Here is a 19,847-nt window from a genome sequence, read left to right as displayed (position 1 = left end):
TGTTTTTGAGGGTTGGGCAGGTTTATGAGAGGAAGCGGCTGACGTAGAAGCCCACAAATTGAGGGCTAATTACTGAGATGGCTGGAAATCGGCTGTGTAATTGAAATTGAAAAATTGTAAAAGAAATTGACAGCAGAAAGTAGGCATAATGGATAGGTACTCAAATGGCAGGATGTGACCAGTGGTGTTAGGGCTTCAATTATTCAATTATTTATTAATGACTTTGACAATGGCATAAAAGGTCATGTATCCAAATCTAGTGATGATTCAAAGCTAGATTGCATTGTATTGTATAGATCATAGAATCCCTGCAGTATGGAAACAGGCCATTTGGTCCAACGAGTCCACACTGACCCTCTGTACAGCATACCAGCCAGGCCCACCCCCTACCCGACAACCCTGCAATCCCCATGGCCTAACCTGCACATCTTTGGACCATGGAAAGAAACTGGAGCAGCTGGAGGAAACCTATGCAGACATGGGGAGAATGTGCAAAACTCCACACCCAAGGACAAACACCCAAGGCTAGAGTCTAGCCCAGGTCCCTGGCACTGAGAGGCAGCAATACTAACCACTGAGCCACTGTGCCGCCCATACAATAGTGTAAGATTAAAAGGGGATATTGATAAATTAGGTGAATGGGCAAAAATGTGACAGACAGATTTAAATGTAAGCAAATATGTGATTGACTGATTGTTGTCATGTGTACAGAGATACAGTAAAAACATTATTTGCATGCTATACAGGCAGATTGTACAATACAATGGGCATTAGAATAGCAGAACAGAGTATAGAATACAATGTTACAGCAGCACAGAAGGTGCAGTGAGAGAGATCAGAATTAACATCTGACAGATTCATTCAAAAGTCTGATAACTGCAGGGAAGAAGCTGTTCTTGAATTATTTGTATGCATATTCAAATTTTTATATCTTCTGCCTGACTGAAGAGGGTGGAAGAGAGTATAAACAGAGTGAGAGGAGTCTTTGATTATGTTGGTTGCTTTCCTGAGATGGATTCAGCTGTGTTCACGAATCTCTGCATTTTCTGGCGATCTTGGCAAGAACAGTTGCTGTGATGCATCCAGGTAGGTGCATCTATAAAAATGAGCAAGAATCCTTGTGGACATGCCAAACTTCCTGAACCTCCTGAGGAAGTAGAGATATTATGCTGCCTCAACCATGGCTTCAGTGGGTGGATGAGGACAGGTTGTTGGTTATCACATCCAGGAACTTGATGCTGTTGACCATCTCCATCTCAGCACCATCGATGCAGACAGGTTATCCATTTCAGACAAAACAAAAGCACAGATCAGTGTACTTTCTAGATGGTATGAAGTTAAATATAGTGGATGCTCAAAGAGACAGAGGAGTTCAGTGAATAGATCTTAAAAATACCATGAACATGTGCAGAAAATAAACAAGGCAGCTAATGGAATGCTGGTCTTTATACCTAGAGGAGTGGAATATAAGGGTGCAGAAATTGTGCTGCAGCTATACCAAGCTCTGGTTAGACCTCACTTGCAGAACTAAGAGCAGATCTGGGCACCATCCCTTAGGAAGAATATATCATACTCCCCCCAAGGCCAATATAAATTTACAAGAATGATACCTGGACATTAAGTTGCAAGAACAGGTTACACATGTTAGGCCTGTCTTCTCCAGAATTTAGAAAGTTAAAGGGTTGATCTGATTGAAATCTTCAAGGTATTAACAGGAAAAAAAATTAGGGAAAATAAAGCTAAACTATTTCCTCTGGTTGGGAATTCTAGGACTAGGGGGCATAGTTTGAGAATTAGGGTCAGACCATTCAGGAGAGACATTAGGAAGCATCTCTACACACAAAGGGTGGTGGAGGTTTTGAACACTTCCACAAACTGCAATTGATGCTGGATGAGTTTTTCATTTTAAATCGGAGAGAGATAAATTTTTGTTAAGCAAAGGTATTAAGGAATATGTGCCAAAGGCAGGATTATGGAGTTAAGCTATAGATCAGCCATGATCTCACTGAATAGTGGAACAGATTCACAGGCTGAATGGCCTGTTCCTGTTCCTTATCATTGAGAGGTAACAAATGCTGGCCTTGCCAATGCCCACACCCTACAAAAAGAAAATTAAAACACATGTACTGCAATTGGTCTTCTCAGTGATTGGCCATGGGTTTGGAAGATATTATCAAAGACAGCTCAGCAAAGTGCTGCAGTGCATCTTGCAAGTTGTGCATTCTGCAGCAACTGTGGATCAGTGGATGAAGTTAATGTTCTGAATGGGAGTATTTCATCACACTCCTGGCTAGGGCCTTGCCGAAAGTGGTAGGATGGAGGGAGTTGGGGCACAAGTCAATTGTTGCAGAATTCCCACTCCCTGACCCACTCCTGTAGCCACAGTTTCTACAGAGCCGGTCCTATTAAGGTTTTGGTCAATCATAACCCCACAGAATGTTGATAAAAGGGGATTAAGTGGTGGTAATGCCATTAAATCCCAAGGAGAAGTGGTTCAATTGCTTTTTAACAAGATGATCAATGCCTGGAACTTATATGGCATGAATGTTACTTGCCATTTATGAGTCCAAGCCTGAATATTGCCCAGGTCTATGCACCATGTTCATATGACAGGTAGTTAAGTTGGTGACTGGGGTTGATTAATTAATTAACTGGTTGGAATAAAAGTGAAAGGGCAGGCTTCTTGTGGCACAGTGATAGTGTCCTGATCTCCAGACCAGCCTGGGTTCAGTTTCCACCTGTTCTTTCAGGTGTGCAGTAACATCACTGAACAGGTTGATTAAAATATCTAAAAGTGAAAAGGGCCCTTATGGCACAGTGGGATTGTCCCCATCTCTGAACCAGGAGATCCAGATTTGAGTCTCACCTGCTCCAGAGATACATAATAACATTTTCCAATCAACCTCTTTGAGAGATATCAATAAAAGTGAAACAGGTGGGACTGGCGTATGGAAGGAGTTGTAAGACTGAGCAGAGGGTTGTGTTGTCTCAGTGGCAGTGTCCCTAGTCTGATCCAGAAGGCTTGGGTTTAAGTCCCACCAGCTCTACAGGTGTGAGATAATTTCTCTGAGCAGGTTGATAACACCACTTTTTCCTCTTCTTACCTCTCCCTCACCTTTGATGGTCTTGGTCGGCCTTTAATGTGTTTCCCATGTAAGTTAATCAATTAGAGAAAGAGGGTGTTATTAGTGGTGCTTATTAGATTAAAAAAATTGAGTGATTTCATGATGGGGACAAAACAAGGTGTGTAACGGTCCTTCTGGATTTAAAAGAAAACAGAGAAAAAAAAAAAGTCGTTCATAAACTAACCACAAAGGAAGGTGTTTTGGTTTGTGTCTTGCTGACTGGCTTCTATCCAGATTGACACTGGTAGCATAGGATGGCTGCTCATAGTCAAGATTGGAGAATAAGAGTCCTTTTTAGTCAGAAGTGCACAGCCTGAGTTGCTTCAGAGTAAAATAACTGAAGCCAAGTGCAAAGTCTTGGGATATGACTTCTGAATAATGTTATGTGAAGCTTAACCTTCAATGGAAAATGAAGTGGATATGTAGATATGAGTTATATCTTTCCCAAGGAGAAAAAAACCAGCAAAGTATGGAGCTGGTAATGTCACATTTTACTTGAAGCAGAATCGGGTATAAAGTATTCTGAGTTAGAGATTGAGCACTGAGGAAGGTTTGGTAATTCGTGCCAAAATGTAAAAGAAAGATGACCTGTTATGTTCATGAGAAAAGTTTGATAATTCAAAAGTCAGGGTGGCATGAATGAGTGATTCAGCATCAGATAAGCTGCGTCAGGAGCGAAGTCAGGTGATGTTACGGAGGGTGGAAATAGCTGGTCTTAGTCGTAGCATGCATGAGTTCAGAAGTTCATTTTGGAACAAATCTGACAGTAAGTTTGCAAACAAACTGGCTTACTCACAAACTGTTCCAGGGAGGAGGATAGGGTCAGTAGCTCAGGAATGGAGCAGGAGGGACTAAAATCAATCAGCTCAGTCTTCCTAATATTTAGCTGGAGGAAATTTCTGCTCATCAGTACCAGATGTCAGATAAGCAATTAGATAATTCAACAATGGTGGAGGAGTCAAGGGATATGTTGGTGAGGGAGAGCCGAGTGTCAATGTACATGTGCATTGAGGTGTTTAAAATTAGAAAGTGCATTGATAGAACTGATAGGGAGAATTGTTTCCAACACCGGATTGTTAATCTCCAAAGGAGACAAATTTAAGATAGAAACAAGCAAGGGAATGGTAAGAATTGTTTTTTGTGTTTTACATATCAACTTATGATCCAGAATATGTTGTTTGAAACGGCAGTGGAATATCATTTAATAGTAACTTTCAAAGGGGAACTGGATAAATACACAACAAACTTCATTTTAACTGGTACTCATGATAAACCGGCAAAAATTCTATACCTTAAATATCACAATTTACTGCGATGTGCAAATATTTATGCTGTAAATAAAGTGTAACGGTGATGTATGTCCTCCCTGCAATACGTTTCCATTATCTCAAAAACTGTTTTTACACAGATTGAGGAATGTTGATGTCTCCAAACTTCACTTGGTCAGTGTTTACTGCAATTGTGTAACCTTTCGAGTATCCAGAACATTTGATCAATCGGTACACTCCTGGTCGCGTAGGCACCAGTTAATAACATGTTTGCTGTATTAATAACATTGAGATGGGAAACTGTTTAATAAGATCAGGAAGAGGCCATTCAGCCCAGTGGGCCTTCTTGCCAATTCAATAAGATCATTGGCTGATCTAATTGTGACCTCAACCCCATTCCTCAATTCCTGCCTGTCTGTATAACTCTGGCATTTTCTTTGTTGACTGAGGGAGAGTTATGTGGATATTTGAACGCATTTAGTGACCAAACCTTTTTACTGTGAAAGAAAACTTCAAAGATTAACAGCCTTTGAGAAAATAAATTCCTCCACAGCTCCATCTTAAATGGGAGACCCATTTCAAAATGGTGCTCCGAGTTCTAGATTCTCCCATAAGGGAAAACATCCTCCTGCTATCTATCTGGTCAAATTCTATCAGAATCTTGTATTTCAACTAAATCACTTCTTGTTCTTCTAAAGTCCAATGAATATAGGCCCAACCTATTCAATTTTTCCTCCAAAAGCAATCCTTCATCCCAGAATTCAGCTTACCAAAACTTTGTTAAACTTCAAACATATCCTTCTTTAAGAAAGGCCAACAAAACTGTGCATTGTACTCCAAATGTGTGTTCACCAATACCCCTATGCTACTGGACCAAGGCTTTCCCATGTTAAACCCATCTCCTTGCAATAATGATCCACATTCAATTTGCCTTCCTAACGATTTGCTGTAACTTCACAAATTTGTTTTTGTGCTTCTTGTACAAGGACATCTAAATCCCTATGTACTGCAGTCTTCCCAATCTCTCTGCATTTAAATAAAATTCTGCTCTTTGATCCTTTTGCCAAAGTTGACTATCTAACATTTTCACACTATATTCCATCTGCCAAATTTGAAACCACTTAATTTGTCAATATCACATTTGTATATAGTTTGCCAATGATACAAAAGGAGGTGGAAAAGTAATCTGTGAGGAGGATGGAGGGGGGCTGGGAAGGGAAACAGGCCAGTTAAGTGATTGAACAAGAAGTTGGAAACTGGAGTAAATGTGGGGAAGTGTAAGGTTACTCACATTGGTAGAAGAATAGAAAAGCAACCGATTTGTGAAAGGGTAAAAAAAATTCTTAAATGTTAGCATTCAGAGGGAATTTGGAGTCCTTGTACACAAATCAGATTATCACACGTATAGCAGGGCTTTGGTGAGACTGTACCTGGGTGCTATGTACAGTTCAATTTCCTTAACGAATGAAATATCTACAGGCCTTGGAGGTGGTGCAACTTTATTTCCTGGGATGAGCGATTTGAGCAGAGGTTGTTTAGAATTGGTCTATTATCTGGAGTTCGGAATAAGCTGATTTCATTGAAACGTTCAAAATTCTTAAGGGACTTGACAGTGTAACTGCTGAGAACTGTATCCCCTGGAGGAAAGACAATGGATTATAAAGTTCATCACTAACTTGGACCTACTGGAAAGATGGTTCCTGACCCTATACCTCAGCCTGAGCCAGAAAGGACAGTTGCATTGGGAGTTCAACCTGAACAATCATACCATTTAAGAAAAAAAAAAGACATTTAATAGAATAGTAGTTGACTTAGCCATCATAACACCTAGGCGCAAGCTAAGACATACTCACAGCTAATAACCTCTCACCAACACTGAACAAAATAGTAAAGCCTAGTCCAGCTATGTACAAAATATCATGGGAGAACAGTCACAAAGCAACAAATGCTCTAGTTCACTCCACTGCAGAATACTGCTCTTTCCCATAGTCTTGCTGTTATCACAGAAGATTGTGAAGCTGCAGCTGAACATTCCCATGAATTCTGAGGATGCTAAGTCCACTCTAATTTAATGGCTGTCAGTGCTGTCCCACACTATCCTGCCTTCATGTTTTGAGGGATGATAGAAGCTACACTGGCCTCTTCATTTACAAAGACTTAAAACACCAAGACCTCATCAACACTGGCTGTTCTGGGAAGCAGTAGCTAATATAAGTGTAACCAGTACCAACCCACTATCTAGATAGATGGAATAATGGAAGCGTGCAGCATGAAGAACCAGTAAGTCACTGATCCAACAGCAGGGAACCTGCCCCTAAAATAGTTCTCAACCAAATCCACTCTTGACAAGAAACCTGTGACTACATGCTCCATTAGAGGAAGGTGAAGGATAAGTTAAAATGCGATTGTGGTCATGAATCCTGAAATGTGGAATATATCTCAACGTGTCCACTGTGGAAGGAAATACCTAATTTATACACTCACCGAATCAGGCAACTGGATAGCCAAACTAGGCATCCCATACAAAAGGGGAAGTTGGGATAATAGGCTCAGATTAAGATTATGAAAAGAAATTTCTTCAATGTTGTAGACCTTTGCAGTTTTCTACCTCAGAACTGTACACAGTCATGGAGTATCTCCAAGACCGAGATCAACAGTCCAAGAGGGATGTGTGGATACTGTAGTCAACTGATTACAACAGTGAAGGAGGGTCAAGAGGCTGTAGGGTCTAATCCTGTTCCTATTTACAGCTGAAAGAAAGGAGAACACACCCCCACCTACATCAACAGAACTGAGGTTGAGAGGGTGGAGTGATGATAACCGACAACCTGTCCTGGACTTCCCATGCAATGGTCAAGAAGGCACAACAATGTTTTTTCTTCGTCGGGTGGCTCAGGAAATTTGGAATGTCCATAGGGACCCTCACCAACTCCTAAGGATGCACCATTGAAAGCGTACTGTCCGGGTGCATAACAGCCTGGTATGGCAACCGCCCAGCCCAAGACTATAAGAAACTACAGAAGGTGGTCTGCACAGCCCAGACAATCACGGAAGCCAACCTTCCATCTATATATTCTATTTACACAGCTCACTGCTGTGGAAAGGCTGCCAACATCATCATAGACCCATTGCACTCCATTAATGATCCGCTACAACTTCTGTCAGACAGAAGATACAGAAGCTTGAAAACACACCATCAGGTTCAGGAACAGCTTCTTCTTGCTATTATTAGACTGTTGAATGGTCTCTCTAGCCTCAAATGACTCTGATCTTGCCTAGCACACACCTTGTTCAATGTAACTTGTATGCCTCCAAGTTTTTTGGTTACAACCTTTGATCTGTACATCCTTGTTTACTATGATCTGCCTGTACTGCTCATAAACAAAGCTTTTCACTGTACTCTGGTACATGTGACAATAAACCAAGCAATCAAATAAACTAAACTAATTTTGAAGCGTGGTCACGGTTCTAAGGTAGGCAACAATTTTCATACAGCAAGGTCCTCCCAAAACAGCAAGTGATAATAATGAGAAGACATGTTAGTTCCTGTGTGTGTTTGTTTACAATGTGTTTGTTGACTTAATAAACATTTTCCTTTGTTAGCGCTATCCAACATCAGGCATTGACAAGACATTTAATTCGAACATGAATTCAAACACATGCACATTTTATTAACAGTATATAATTTCCACAGGAACAGAGCAAAGAGGATATACCCAGCTTATAGTGAGGATTAATTCAAGATCTGTGATCACCACCCCCAGCTCTGAATAAACTCTGTAGCTGGGCTATAGCTTCCTGATAGCACAAAAGACAAACTTCTTCCATTAAAATGTGCATTCGGAAAAGAGACATTGAATTACCTACATTATAGCGACATGCTAATTGAAGGACTGGAGAACGCAAAATAAAAATAGAGCAATAGGATCATGAGCAGACCACACAGTTCCTTGAGACTGCTCTGTCATTCAGTGTGAACATGAACTAGACTGGTTAGGGAAAAGTATCAAGCTTAAGGAAAACATAACTGTGCAAAGATGAGTTGCAGTTCTGATGATTAGTCAAAATATAAAAGAACAGCAAAGAACAAGGTGAAAGTTAATCAAAAGAAAGAATGAGAAGAAGTTAGTTAGGAATGTAATGACATATGACAAGAGTTTCTACAGATATTTGAAAAGAGTAGGTAAAGTGAATATTGGTCATCTGGTTAGAGAGAATAGGAGTTAATATTAGATAATAAGAAAATGGTACATAAAAATATTTTGATTCTATCTTCACAGTAGAGCATAAATAAAATTCCAGTAATAGCTGTAAATCAGAAGACAGAAGCCAGAGAGGGGCACTTAACTAAATTATAATTACGAGAGAGAGTGGTACTGAGCAAACTGATGGAGCTGTAGGCTGACAAGTCTCCAGGTTCATTTGGACTTCATCCTAGGGTCTTACAACAGGTTGCTAATGAGGTAGGAGATACGTTGGTGATAATTTTACAAACCTCTCTAGATTCAGGAAAGGTTCCATCGAACTGGAGAACAGCAAATATAATCACTCTATTCAAGGAGGAAGGGAGGTGTAAAATGGGCAATTATAGGCTGGATAGCATGACATGTATCAAGGGGAATGTGCCCTTAAATCAGGAAGCGTCTGGATGGTTTAGGGAGAGGAAAATCATGTTTCGCCATCCTATTGAAATTCTTTGAGAGAGTTACACGCACAACAGATAAAGGGGAGCCTGAGACATACATGATACTTGGGCTTCCAGAAGTTATTTGACCAGATGTCGCAAAAATTATTACAGGAAATAAAAACCTATTGTGTAGGGGGTGACATTTTAGTGTGGATAGAAGATTGGCTGGCTAGTAATAAATAGAACATGCATAACTGGATCCTTGCCTGATTTGGAAGATGTAACAAAGGGTGTCTTTAATCTTTAGAATCATAGTCATACAATACAGAAGAGGCCCTTCAACTATTTGAGTCTGTGCCAAAAATAAAATCCATGAAAAAAATACACTCATCCTGCTTACCAGCACTTGGCCCATACACGCTCAGTAGCAGCAGTGTGTACTATCTACAAGATGCACTGCAGAAATTCACCAAAGATCCTCAGACAGAACCTCCCAAACCCATGACCACTTCCATCTAGAAGGACAATGGCAGCAGGCATATGGGAACACCACCACCTCCAAGCTCCCCTCCAAGCCACTCACCATCCTGACTTGGAAATATATCGCCGTTCCTTCACTGTTGCTGCGTCAAAATCCTGGCATTCCCTCCCTAATAGCACTGTGGGTCAACCCACAGCAGGAGGACTGCAGCAATTCATGAAAGCAGCTTACCACCACCTTCTCAACGGCAACTAGGGATGGGCAAGAAATGTTGATTGGCCAGCGACCCCACATCCCACAACATGAATAGAAAAAAAAAAAAAATTAAATGTCATGACATTAAGCGCTCACCCATATACACCTTAAAGTTAGTGTGGTTTACTGCCTCCGCTACCCTTCCAGACAGTGCATTTCAGACTCCAACCATCTTCCGGGTGAAACAAGTTTTCCTTAAATCCCCTCCTGCCTTTCACGTTAAAATTATGTCCCTTCATTATTAACCCTTCAACTATCCCCACGCCCCTCAATCTTATACACTTCAATCAGGTTCCCTTTCAACCCTTTCCACTCCAAAGAAAACAACCCAAGCTTATCCAGCCTCTCTTCAAAGCTAAAGCACTCATCAGGTAACATGCTGGTGAATCTCTTCTGCACCCCCATCACTTCCTTCCTATACTGTGGTGACCAGAATTACACACATGACCCAGATGTTGCCTAATCAAAATTTTGTACAGCTCCGACATAACCTCCCTGCTCCTATAATCTATGTTATAACTGATAAAGTCAAACATGCCATATGCCTTAACTAACCTATTCACTCATCCTGCCACTTTCTGCAATATGTGGACAAGAACCCCAAGATCCCTCTGGTCCTGAGTTTGCTAGTGGCCCATCATTCATTAAGTACGGCCTTGTCCTGTTACTTCTTCCAAAGTGCTTCACTTCACACTTTTCAGGGTTAAATTCCATCTGTATTGATCTCCCATCTGACCCACTAGTCTGTATCTTTCTGTAACCTGAGACTTTCTTCCTCACTTTTAAGCACCCAGCCAATCTGTGTGTCAACCACAAACTTACCTACCATACTCCTTACATTCTCATCTACAATCATTTATATATATCACAAACAATAAGGGAGCCAGCACTAATCCCTGTGATATGCCAGCAGACACTGGTCTCCAGTTACAGAGCCTTCCACCACCATTCTGTCTCCTATCATTGAGCCAATTTTGGATCTAACTTGCCATCTTTAGTTCTTTTAAATTTCTAGTTACATTTTTCAGCTTCCAAGTACTAGCAGTTTGTCACAACTTAATGTTTGATTTTTATTTACAGAGAACTTTCATTTTGAAAAAGGACACCCCTAACCTATACAATTGTATGGTTTGAAATGCTGCAAAGATTCTAAAGATATCATAAATTCAAAGGAGGACTCTTGACACTGTTACAAGCCAATTAACAGATCTGGTCCCTTGTAACTAAAACAGACTACCGACCTTGGAAAATCTTTTTACAAGTAAATCCAAAAGCCTGACAAAATAGTTTTTGTGATGGGCTATTACATAATGGAGGTTTGGCCTGTGAAATGGTAAATGGTCACTCACTCTGGAAGAAACTACAGCAGGAATGTTACTGTTGGTGATATTAGTCCCACAGGTGTTTGTGCTGGGTCTTCAACACTGTACAATTTACATCAATGATTTAGGCAGCAAAGATGCAGGAGCTAAATTCACAGACAACACCAAGATAGGTAGGAGAGTGTATTATGAAGTGTACATGACAAAACTGCAGACAGATATGAATAACTTGAGTGGGTAAAAAATCTGGTAGATGGACTGGGATGTCAGAAAATGTGAAGTTGCTCACTTCAGTAGGAAGAATTAAACAGTACAGTATTAATTAAATAGAAAATGGCTATAGAATTCCAAGGTGTATGAGTTATAAAAAGTCAGGATGCAAGTATGACATGTAATCAAGAAAGCTAAAAGGATCCATTCTGAAGAGTCACTGGACCCGAAAAATTAACTTTACTTTCTCTCCACAAATGCTGCCAAATGTGCTGTTTTTCCAGCAATTTCTGTTTTTGCTGTTGTAGCTAATATGATGATAGCCTGTATTATAACAAGAACTGAACATAAAATTAAGAATGTTAAGCTTCAGTCAGACATTGATGAGACCACATCTTTAATACGGTGTACAGTTTAGGTCTCCTTTTTTAAAGCAGGATCTAATTTGAATGAGTGAGTTACCTTATGAGGATAAATAGACAGGCTGGGTTTGTTTCCAGTGAAGTTTAGAAGAGTGAGGAGTGATCTGAAGCGTATAAGATCCTGAAAATCTTGACAAGGTCGATGTGGACAGTTTACTCTTTTCGGTCAACCCAGAACTATGGAGCATATTTTGAATAATAAGGATTACCCTTTAGGACAGAAATGCAGAGCATTTTTTACTCTCTACTTTGGGTGAGGGGCTGGTGGAATACAGTGTCAGTAAATATTTGAAAACAGAGTTGGATAGATTCTTATCAGGCAGGAATATGGAATTGAAAACAAAAACAGATCAACCATGATCCAACTGAATGGTGCAGCAAACCCGAGGGGCTAAATGGCCTACTGCAGCTCTTATTCTGTACATTTGTGTGACAGAGATTCTGTGTCAACTCCACTTTTCTGCCTGCTCCCTCCATCCCTCAATTCCCTAATACCTCAGTCATACAGTACAGAAATAGGCCCTTCGGTCCAACCAGTCCATGCCAAACATAATCCCAAACTAAACTAGTCCCACCTGCCTGCTCCTGACCCATATCCCTCCAAACGTTTCCTATTCACGTACGTATCCAAATGTCTTTTGAACATTGTAATTGTGCCCACATCCACCACTTCCTCAGGAAGTTCATTCCACACGTGATCCACCCACTCTGAAAAATTTGCCCTTCATGTCTTTTTAAAATCTCTCTCCTCATCAAAAATATGTGCCCCCATGCCCCTCAGGCCAGCATGACATTCCCTCCATCCTGGACTGTAGCAGTCTAAATTTTGTGCTCAACTCACTAGAGTGGAGCTTATAACTCATGACCTTTTGAGTGAAGGGAGGAGACACCCTCCCACTAACCTCCATAATAATAAAACAAATAAGCGAATATTTGTCAATTGAAGTAGCCAACTTTTGACAATTGGCCCGGACAATCGGGGCGGCCCAGTGACTCAATGGTTAGCACTGCTGCCTCACAGCACCAGAGACCCGGGCTCGATTCCACCCTTGGGCAACTGTGTGTGGTGTTTGCACATTCTCCCCGTGTCTGCGAGGGTTTCCTCCGGGTGCTCCATTTCTTCCCACAGTCCCAAGATGTGCAGGCTAGGTGGACTGGCTGTGCTAAATTGCCTGTAGCGTTCAGGGATGTGTAGATTAAGTGGGTTATAGGGCAATGGGTCTGGGTGGGATGCTATGAGGGTTAGTGTGGACATGTTGGGACAAAGGGCCTGTTTCCACACTGTAGGGATTCTATGATTCTATGTCTTTTACTCATTTGTCCAAACAGGTAACTGGCAAGTCTGGATCTCAAATGAGTGAAAGCCCTACAAAATGTAGCAGAGACAAACAAAATGTTCTCAGCTAGAATTACCACCTAGCCCCTCCCATCTCTGGTAAAACATGACACTTAAACAATGCTCAAGCACAAACCTCTGTGGACATCAGGATTTAATTCTGTAATAGGGATTCATCTCTACAAAAGACTGAAATATGCAAGATTAAGAATTATTGAACCTTGCAACTTGAGAGCATAATCATTTAGTCTATTCTGCGGTGTCACAAAGAACTACACAAATAGTTCCCTCCCCCAACGCCTCACTATTTCCCCACAGATTTGAGAGCTTTTCCATTTAAGTGAATACTCAATCACCTTTATAAAGTTACTATTTAATCTGCTTCCACTTCCCTTTCAAGCAATGCATTCTAAATGAAGCACATGTAATGTTTTTGTGACCCCAAGCTACTGACCCTCCTACAAGAGGAAATCCACCCTATCAAATTCCTCAATTTTGAAAATCTCTACCAAATCTCCTGTTCACCTACTCTCCAGACTTCTATCTTAAAAGGTGAAAGCAAGTGTCTCATCACTTGCATTATTTCCATAAAATCTTCTTCGCACCTTCTCAGTGGCATGGACATCATTTTCCTAGTGTAGTGTCCAGAACTGGACACAATACACCAGCGGAGGACAGGGCCTTATATGTCAGTCGGTGATATCTGTCTGAGCCATAAGCTCAGAGTTAACATCCACTGTAGGCCTTGTTGACCATGGAAACACCATTTGTGACATGGTCATGTAGGTTGGTAATCAAAGGTAGGCAGTAAGAGTGGGATAGGTTTCTGTTCAGCCGTGCTTGATGCAGAGTGGTGACCCCCCAAATTATGACCACTTACTTCTCTCAAACAATTACGGATGGAACCCAGGATGGGCCCAAGCAGGGTTTCATAAAGGTCTTGCATAACTTCTGCAGCAGTCAAACAGTAACAACGGTATTGAGAAACACGTTCTCAGTGCAGCCCAACTATATTTCTACTTGTTGAATTTTTGAGCCAAGGCACGACCACTTGAAGTGCCAATTAACATACCAGCCGGGTAAACAGCAGGCACAGCAGACCACGCTGTGCACTCTGGTCTGTATGGGTTCAGTACAAAATCCAGTATGCCCAAATCCTGAGCTGAAGAGAACTCAAAGGTAGAACATGGACAGGAAGACAGACTAATGGAATTGAAGAATTACAGCAAGTACACAGTGCAGAAACCAGTCATTTGGCTCAAGTGTCCACTACTTAACACACAAGTCTCCTCCACTTAAGCATGTCAGATCAGCCATATTCTAATTAGAATCATAGACTCATACAGCATTGAAACAGGCCCTTTGGCCCAACTCACCTATGCTGATGAGGTTTCCTGAACTGAACTAATCCCATTTGCCCACGTTTGGCTTGTATGCCTCTAAATCTTTCCTATCCACATAGCTGTTCAAATGTTTTTTGAATGTTCTAATTGTACCCATCTCTACCACTTCCTCTGGCAGCTCATTCCATATATGCACTACCCCTGTGTGGAAAAAGCTGCCCCTCTGGTCCCTTTTAAATTTTTCCCCCTAACCTGCCCTCCAGTTTTGGACTCCTCTACCCTGGGAGAAAGATCTCGGCTATTCACCTTATCTATGCCTCTCATGATTTTATAAACCTCTACAAGGTCACCCCTCAGCCTCTAATGGTGCAGGGAAAACAGTGCCAGACTATTCAGCCTCTCCTTGCAACTCAAACCTTCCGTATCGGTGACATCTTTTTAAAAATGTTTGCACCCTTTCCAGTTTAATAAAATCCTTCCCACAGCAGGGCGACTAGAACTGTAGGCAGTACTCCACATGTGGCCCTACCAATGTCTTGTGCAGTTGTAACGTGATTTCAACAGCCTTAAAGGGGCTGAATGGCCTTCTTGTACTGTCTTTTAAATTTCCGTCAACAAATGTAGATAATCGAGATTCAAAATAAAAAATACAAATTATTCATTCATTCACGATAACAGCCGTATAATATTGCCAGTGGAAATTCTATTGCTCTAGGGTTTGGTTTTGTTACATGGCGTGGTTTCCCTGCAGACAGGAATCCAGCTTACTCCTGCATACCTGCCCCTTGTAAGGTGCAGATAAGCAGCTCCCGCCTGATTTGCGGACTTAACCTTGGTATTTTATCAATAACAGTGCAATGCACAGAGAGATAACGAGAGAGAGAGAGAGAGAAAGAGGGGGTGGTGGTGTTCGGGAAATGCTTTTGAGTTCAACCGCACAACTTATATTACCAACCGAATGAGCCTGAACCGGAAAACATTCCACAAGACGCCCAGCTACACCCAGCCCAGAACTCAACTGTGAACTCTACAAAACAAAAATCCACTTTTAGGCTTCAAAACAATAAAGTATTTAATGAAGGGAGTAAATCATTCACATTGCATCCTTAAAAGCTGTTACGTTAGCCACAAAGCAAAACAAAGTTGAACACTTTCAGTTGAAATTGCAAAAAAGTTTTCGAAACTTTTTGCAAACTTCTTTTTCAAGTAAACAGGCAACATTTTCAGGACGTTCGTTAACAATTTACATGAAACACTTTTTAAAAGAAAGAAAGAATTACCTTCTTTGGCCTTTTTTCTTCTGGCTAAAGTTCCTCCAAGTTTACCCAGGAAGGAATCCTCTTTCCTAGAGCCGGGGGATTTCGGGACGGGGGATTTAGGAATGGATGGAGATTTCTGGGGTGAACTGGCCATTTGTCAGTTCGTTGTTGGCTCCGGATCAGTGGGGACGAATGTTTGTGCAGACTGATGGGTACGCGCTACACCTTTAGCTGAAAGAGAGAGAAAGGGGGTGGGGGTGAACCATGGACGGAAGCAGAATTCTCGGCGAGTCCTGAATTCCAGGGCAATGAGGCAGCGAGAATCTAAACACAGCGCTCCAGGGCGAGACTGCGCCTGTCTCTCTCCTACCACTCCCACTGAAATCTCTGCTCCAAGAGTAACTCACAGCGCAGCTTCTTCCTAGACTGGCCCGAAAGAACAAAATCAAAAACAAATAGTCATATCATCTCCATTTCTGTCATTACAATTGGTACACTCCCCTAACAAAAGTTGCTAAAGCAGATTGTTGGACAGATTTTATCTCAACGCTCTGCATCAACAAAGGTGTGCTTTTATTTTCAAAAAAAAAAATGTGGTAGGCAGCAGGTTTGAAAACCAAAGTGAAGGGGGTTTTGTCATTGGCAACATGTGCTCGGCGAGTCAGTAGTTAGGAAGCTGCAGTATTGTCGCTGGGTTACAATTTTCATTGACCTAGGGCCAATGTTTACCCCCTCATTAGCTAACATCAAACCATTTCATCTCGGTCTCTGTTGCTGCTGTTTGTGGGAGGCTGCAAGTTGACTATAGTCGATTGGCTAGAAAGCATTTTGAAAGAAAGGAAGGTTTGGATTTCTAGAGTATCCTTCACAATGGCTCAGAATGGCTCAAAGAGCTTTACAGCTGATGTAACATTTTGAAGTTTAGACAGTTCAGTGCTCCTCAGTACTTTTTCTTAATACCCATTCCCAGAGGGCAGTTAAGAGTCAACCACATTGTTGTAGGTCTGGAGTCACATGTAGGCCAGACCAGGTAAAGAGGGCAGTTTCCTTCGCAAAAAGACATTAGTGAACCAGATGGGTTTTCCCCCTGCAATCAATGGATTAATGATTATCCTTTGGGGAAGGATAACCATCAACCAGATGGTTACCCCCCCCCCAAACAATTGTTTCATGGTCATCAAAGACCTTTAATTCCAGTTTTGTTTTAGTTGAATTCAAAGTCCACCATCTGCTGTGGCAGGATTTGAAACCAAGTTCCCAGAACATACCTGGCTCACTGGATTAACAGTCCAGCAATAATACCACAAGGCCATCACCTCCCCTTATAACTGCACAGTTATATCAGGCTGGTCATTGTGCTGAAGTATCTAGAGTGGGACTTGAATTCATGACATTTTGACTCAGTCAGGACTTGCTGTGCCACAGCTAAAACCGACACGAGATTGTGAAAGCCATAAATTTTTTTTGAGGAAACATCTCAGCAAACATCAAACGAAGACAGAATGATCTCGATCAGTAGATAAAGAGGCTGAGATCTGGAGAGAGAATGGGATGTGGAACAGGATCTAGAGAAGGACTAGGACAATAAAACAAAAACTTGATATTGAGCCATGAAGCAGAATCCAGAAACAATATATGATTGATCAGCAGACATGAGGGGGAAGCCCAGAGGAGTAGGCAAGGACCAGGGTGTTATCAGAGAGAAAAGGCATGGGGACATTAAACAGGAAACAGGGAGAGCAGTGTACCAAGCAAAAGGATTAAAAAGCTGTGTGGAAGATTCAACAGGTTTGGGACTTTAAGCTATGGTGAGAAGGATGAATCTGGAATGCACAGCCTGAAAGTGCGGAGGAGTGATGTTCAAGCAAGGCATTCAAAAGAGCATTAGAAGAATAGAAACAATGTGCAGGGTTACAGTAAAAAAGGTTCTAAAAATGGCATTAAGTCACAATGCTCATTTGGAGAGTCGATGCAGACATAATGGACTGAACAGTCTTTGTTCACTGTAACAATTATGTGATTGAAAGCAACATGAAAGAACAGCTTGCATTTATGTCACACTTTTCACAATTTCCAAATGTTCCAAAACACTACCCAACAAGTTAAGTACTTGTCAAGTTTTGACAAACTACTGAAGCACAGCAACCATATTGCACAGAGCAAGACCCCACACAAAAAAAAAATACAGTAATGACCAGATCATCTGGTTTTACAATGTTAGTTGACACCAGCATACTGGGGTGGCAGGGGGGGCGTGGTAAGAACTCCCATGGTATTCATCAAAAGAGCAACAGATAATTTACATTCAATTGAGGGGACAGGTGGATATTCTCTCCAGCAGTGCAGCACTTCCTCAGTACAGCACTGCAAGTATTGGCTTGGATTATACACAAGTCTCTGTTGAAGAAGGTCACCATGACAACTGCACAGTATAGGCAAATAGACTTTTTTTGATATTATTTACAGTCATCTTTGTTCAGCAAGTGGTCTACTTTGATCCATGGCCTCAAATTGGAATGAGGATTGGAGCAGGATGATTAATCATGAGCATCATAAAAGAACAAAATATATTTGTTAGTACATATACTGAGAGTAACCCCAAAATCAGGACAAACCAATAACTCTTGGTTATTCTACCATTCACCTTTGGGCTTACTCTTAACTGGATCTGGAGATCCCCAGCCAAACCTTTGGATCCCATAAGCTGCAGGCTGCTATCACCCATGCAGTGACAGCTCAATGCCTGAGCTTATTTGCTGATGAACGTTTACCTCAGGTAATAGAGTGGCACAGTATCACTGACAAGGTATCACCATTTGGTGGAGGCTGAAGTTTGTCACTGCAGGAGAAACCTGACTGAGGAAAAATGTTCAGATATTCATCCTCAGGGATTAGGATGAAGAAAGAAAAGTGAAATAACTCCAGAGGTCAGTGTCCTGTCACCAAGTCACCCTTCATTTACATATGCATAATACTTGACACTAGTCCAACTTCCTCAGAGCCAGCTCTCAGAATGAGTAGAGCCTCTGACACTCCTGTTTATATCTGTCAGCCAGGGCTCCCTGATTGGACCAGGTTAACAGCCTTAATCAGGGAAAAGATATTCTATGAGATCCACCTGGCTGACCTCATTACAATCACTACATCCCTCCCCATCTAAATCTGGGAACTTAGGCCTGTTCCTTTTCTTGTAACCTTTCCAGGGACATTTTTGCACCGGGTCTAATTTCTCTGACGCAGCCTTAGATATGGGCAGCACGTACCAGACTATAGTCTACCTCTTGCATCTAGAGTACCTCGGAGGATATTAATCCTGTTCTTCAGGCGGTAAACACATCGAGGCTGTGACATCCACTATGTCCATCTCAGACTCCAAGGTTTCTTCGATGTTTGACAGAGGGAGAGAACCCATGGGTTGCAACAGCCTTTCTAGCTGTTCTGAGGGTATGGTTCGCTCCTGTCCCGTTTGTGAGGTTGCAGCTTTCATGTGGTCCACATGTTTTTCAGGACTGTCACACCTACCCAAACTTTGTATGTCACGGGACCTGACCTCACTTCGACAATGCCTCTTACCCATGAAAGAGAGAAAGACACTTAGGGCTGAATCTGACAGTGTTTCAGTGAAATGTCAATTTTGCTGAATATCAAGAACAAAGAACAAGAACAAAGAAAATTACAGCACAGGAATAGGTACTTCGGCCCTCCAAGCCTGCGCCGATCCAGATCCTCTATCTAAACCTGTCGCCTATTTTCCAAGGATGTGTATCCCTCTGCTCCCTGCCCATTCATGTATCTGTCTAGATACATCTTAAATGACGCAATCGTGCCCGCCTCTACCACCTCCGCTGGCAATGCGTTCCAGGCACCCGCCACCCTCTACGTAAAGAACTTTCCACGCATATCTCCCTTAAACTTTTCCCCTCTCACCTTGAAGTTGTGACCCCTAGTAATTGAGTCCCTCACTCTGGGAGAAAGCTTCTTGCTATCCACCCCGTCTATACCTCTCGTGATTTTGTAGACCTCAATCAGGTCCCCCCTCAATCTCCATCTTTCTAATGTAAATAATCCTAATCTACTCAACCTCCCTTCATAGCTAGCCCCCTCCATACCAGGCAACATCCCGGTGAACCTCCTCTGCACCCTCTCCAAAGCACCCACATCCTTTGGTAATGTGGCAACCAGAACTGTATGCAGTATTC

The 19,847-nt window shown here is 41.8% G+C and overlaps 1 protein-coding gene across 2 annotated transcripts in view; it reads right to left on the bottom strand.

Moving 5' to 3' along the window:
- The window catches only part of LOC109910881 (alpha-parvin), a 97,555-nt gene extending 79,010 nt beyond the window's left edge, over window positions 1-18,545 (bottom strand). The window contains exons 1-2 of one of the 2 annotated variants that reach the window (XM_048606809.1): window positions 18,420-18,545; window positions 15,670-15,879 (exon numbers count right to left, since the gene is read on the bottom strand). In XM_048606809.1, the coding sequence (XP_048462766.1) occupies window positions 15,670-15,802 (133 nt within the window). In that variant the 5' untranslated portion in view covers window positions 15,803-15,879; window positions 18,420-18,545. Of the gene's footprint in view, window positions 1-15,669; window positions 16,011-18,419 lie in introns of those variants that run through there. The other variant, XM_020510130.2, reaches the window with a different exon arrangement.
- Window positions 18,546-19,847: the final 1,302 nt, after the last annotated feature.

This window comes from Rhincodon typus, chromosome 17, assembly GCF_021869965.1.
Source record: "Rhincodon typus isolate 14 chromosome 17, sRhiTyp1.1, whole genome shotgun sequence".
Taxonomy (NCBI): domain Eukaryota; kingdom Metazoa; phylum Chordata; class Chondrichthyes; order Orectolobiformes; family Rhincodontidae; genus Rhincodon; species Rhincodon typus.
The sequence above is the reverse complement of the archived record's forward strand: the minus strand, read 5'-3'. Positions and strand labels throughout refer to the sequence as shown.